General features: G+C 31.7%; 1 protein-coding gene across 1 annotated transcript; it reads left to right on the forward strand.

Annotated features, from left to right (window-relative positions):
* Positions 1 to 2,879: 2,879 nt before the first annotated feature.
* On the forward strand, positions 2,880 to 3,738 carry LOC112588674 (uncharacterized). Its single transcript, XM_025299341.1, has 3 exons — positions 2,880 to 2,919; positions 3,190 to 3,402; positions 3,491 to 3,738. Exons 2-3 carry the CDS (start codon positions 3,285 to 3,287, stop codon positions 3,736 to 3,738), a joined length of 366 nt encoding a protein of 121 aa, XP_025155126.1. The 5' UTR covers positions 2,880 to 2,919; positions 3,190 to 3,284.
* Positions 3,739 to 3,969: the final 231 nt, after the last annotated feature.

A 3,969-nucleotide genomic window follows, 5' to 3' on the forward strand; every position in this document is an offset into this window, starting at 1 on the left:
GCCAGGTGACCCTCCTTCCATCCATGGTTCATAAAGATGTTTTGCTTTGTATACCACGTAAGGTGGTAAACAGGTGTCGTCAGCAGCCCCAGCAATCATTACGCTTACACTATTCTTAGAAGAATCTCGTAGTCTGTCAGCGTGGCGAACACCCCTTTTGACAATCACAATCTGGGAGCCTGGATTATCGCAAAAATTGGTTTCGTCATAATTGACGATGGATTGGGGACTTACACCTTCAATACTAATCTTGAGTTCATTGAAGTAGTCAATCATTATCTCTTTCGACACATTTGCCCTTGCTCTTTTCAGGTTTTCAGCAAATCGCATTGTAAGTTCAGGGTGTCGATTCATGAAATTATAAATCCATTCTTTGCCGGGGGTATTTTCTTTGAAGCATTTTACATGTCGCCCCAACCTGTCCAAATAACCTTTTACTATATATTTCATGTCGAGTTTCCTCATTGGAATGCGCCAACGTGCACAAACAATCAAACATTCCACTAATTGTTTCTCGTCATCGTCATTGAAAACAGTTTGACCACCATACTTCCCTATATGGAGCCCTTTCACTTTGTTCCGAAGTGTGGCGAACGGAATTCCATGGAGTTCAGCTGCCTTTCTAATGGAAAGTCCTTTCCTGATAGCTGTGATAGCCTTATTCACAGTATCTTCTGCGTAATTTATTCGGGAGCCTGGTCCAACCAATTTATTGTAAGTTCGGGGTATTTTTTCGTGATTACTATCACCCCTGAAAAATTCCATTTTTGTCTGAATATGGTATATCTTCATGTGACAATGTCCGAATTTTATGACATCTTGAGAATTTAATCTTTAGATATTAGAGAACATGAAAAACAATGTTTAAAACTACTCAAATTCTCATGAAACATCGGTACAGATAGAACTAAAACTACTTACCTGGGACGCGGTATCCAGCCTTATTTGTTTATATTGTGGTAAATTTCCTATGACTTACTCCAAGAAGCGGGACACACTACCATCATTGAGAAGAGATGTTAAAGGAACGATACCATCACCAGAAAACCCCTTTCCATGCATGTAGAGCGCAGCACTCACCGTTAAAGGGAAAAAAATCCTTATGATCAATATCACCCCGTATGATTATTATCACCCCAGTTTACGGTACGCATTAGTTAATATTTGTCATCTGAAACTTGTCTAATTATTTATAAAATACTCAGATAATTATTTAAAGTTTGATTTAAATGTTTCAGTTAAATGATATATATGTAACATCCATATATTTGTAACAGCGCTTTGATTGAAAAACCGAGTTAACCAATCAAATCGTTCCACTGGGACAAGTGCGTTGTGCGTCGTACGTTGTGTCGTCTCAATGGGCTATATTCATAGTCCAGTCTTATATTTAAAGTCGTCTTAAGTTCACGTTCATTCATTACTCAAAAACTACTTGTTATTACTCTGATAATTTAAGTAATAATGAATTATTATAAAAAGTATTGAGTTGGTAACGTTTTCATCAAGTTTTGAAGATCCTTTTCTTGACAGTTCGATGATGCGTATCTCATGCATACGTATTCTTAAGTTTTAACACAAAAGGTTCAGTTATATTTATTATTATTATCCAAGAAATATAACTCTGTTACTGTTATCGTTGCATTTAAAGTGATTAATATCTGTATTAAAAAATTACACACAAAAAATTACTTTTAACCTTCTAACGTAACAGCGTTACAAAGTTGTCACTCATTGTTTATTGAAAAACTTGCTATCGTCATTACTAATTGTATAAAAACTATTCGTTATCGTTCTGATAATTTAAAGAGTAATGAATTATTATAGAAAGTATTGAGTTGGTATTGTTTTTATCAAGTTTTGAAGATCATTATCTTGACAAATCCAAGTCAACTCAGTGCTTTCTATAACAATTCATTACTCTTCAAATTAACAAAGTCATAACGAGTAGTTTTTGTAAAATTAGTAATGGTTAAAGCAAATTTTTAAATAAACAGTGAGTGACCACTGCGTAGTTAGTGCTGCTTATGTTAGAAGATAAATAATTTTTGGTCTGTAATTTTTTAGTACAGATGTTAATCACTTTAAATGCAACGATAACAATAATAGAGTTATATTCTATATTTCTTGATTAAGGGCCGGTTTATCAATGCTCAGCTAAAAGTGATTGCTACTTAACTGAAAGTTAAGAGATAGCTAAGAGTTATTGTTCTAGTCATCTATCTATGCGTTTATCCACTGCATTATTGACTATTAGTTAAATAACTGTCAGTTACTTTCGTTTTGACGTGGGTTGGTAGTACTATTAGTAAAGTTGTGCGTTTCTGATTGGTTATCCGATCGGACGTTGTGTGAATCTTCCTTTACTTTATATCGTTTTGATTTGGATGACATAATCTAAAAATGAAATAAAGTACACCAGTGAACGTGTTACAATGGACACGAAAAAAGATAAAAGAGGTCCAAATTTTACTGCTAGCGATAAGCAATTATTATTAAAATTAACCAACGAACACAAAAATATAATTGAGTGTAAAAAACTGATGGTTGCACGTGGAAAAAAAAGATGAGACATGGCAAAAAATAGAAATTTTATTCAACAGCTCCACTACAGGCATAGTAAGTACAAGTTAATTTTTTTTTATTACTATGCGGATACAATATGCAATATATAAATAAATAAAAAAAAATAGTAATATCTTAACAGCATCGAACTGCAAAACAATTAAAATCCAAATATGAAGCAATAAAAAGAGATTTGAAAAGAACGAGCAAAAAACAAAGCTTATGCAAGAGGCACAGGTGGAGGACAGTTTATACCTCCACCTGCTACAAACACAGAAGAAGAAAAAGAATTATTAGAAACAATTGAAGTCAGTGTTGAAAAACTGACAAACACGTATTCTGATGGTTTGTCCGGTAAGTAATTTTTATATATATGAAGGCTAATTTATAATCTATTTATTTAATCACTACAATGTGAATAAAAATGACAGAATAAAATTATATATGATTAGTGATAACAAATTAGTGATAACAGTTTACTTATCTTTGCCATGATCTTTGAAATAAATGTTATATTATACTGTTATTAAGGCAATGATAACTTACTGCTACCACTAATTTATAAATTCATTGTTACGTATACAATTATAAAATTATACTTATTGAATTGTTTTTAAATATTAGGAATTGTTGGAATTGAATTATCGGATGAAACTGTTATACCAGTATGTTTAGGAAATGATACTGTGGAGATGGATTAGAGTAATCATACTCCTGAAATGTTAAAAACACCTATTCATAACGCACTTCTTATTTCTGACAAAGAAATTCCAAATACCAGTGAACATCTTAACAGTCAAAAGACATCTGACAGCCCACCCGTCATACAGCAACCAAGTAATTTAAAGAAATGATCACTTAATAAATACTAGAAATGTGAAAAAAATATAATAAAAAATAATGATCAAATATTTATATTTTATAGGAAACAATTCATGGAGTAGTAGAAGACGACCAGTTTTGCATAAAGCGAGTAAATCTTCAGCTAGTGCTACATTTGAATTACTTGCTGAGAAGAAAATGGAATTAGTTGGGAAGCAGATGGAAATGGAGAAAATAAAAACAGCTTATTTACAAGAAAAGAATCAACTGGAAATAGATATCCTAAAGTTGCAAAAGGAAGAGACACAATTAAAGATAGATTTATTAAAAAAACAATTATTAAAGTCATAATATCAATTCTGTCTCTCTATCTCTCTCTTTCTCTCTGTCTCTCTTTTTCTCTCTCTTTGTGTTAATTCTTTAAAAAAAATTTTTTAACAATACCGTACAATTATACTTTAATTATTTTTGTTTTACTTTGTCTAATAGAAAATGCTTAGTAAAATTATAAATTATTTTTTTTATTTTCTCCTTACTTCACTACATTGTTCTTTTAAATCTTTGATTATCTTGATGTCCGTG

Source organism: Harpegnathos saltator, unplaced genomic scaffold, assembly GCF_003227715.2.
Source record: "Harpegnathos saltator strain DR-91 unplaced genomic scaffold, Hsal_v8.6 scaffold267, whole genome shotgun sequence".
NCBI classification, from domain to species: Eukaryota; Metazoa; Arthropoda; class Insecta; order Hymenoptera; family Formicidae; genus Harpegnathos; species Harpegnathos saltator.

Excerpts from the sequence above, each read along its gene's own strand:
- LOC112588674 (XM_025299341.1), top strand. The coding sequence starts at position 3,285 with ATGTTAAAAACACCTATTCATAACGCACTTCTTATTTCTGACAAAGAA. Across the intron at positions 3,403-3,490 it reads ACCCGTCATACAGCAACCAA|GAAACAATTCATGGAGTAGT; the intron begins GTAATTTAAAGA and ends TATATTTTATAG.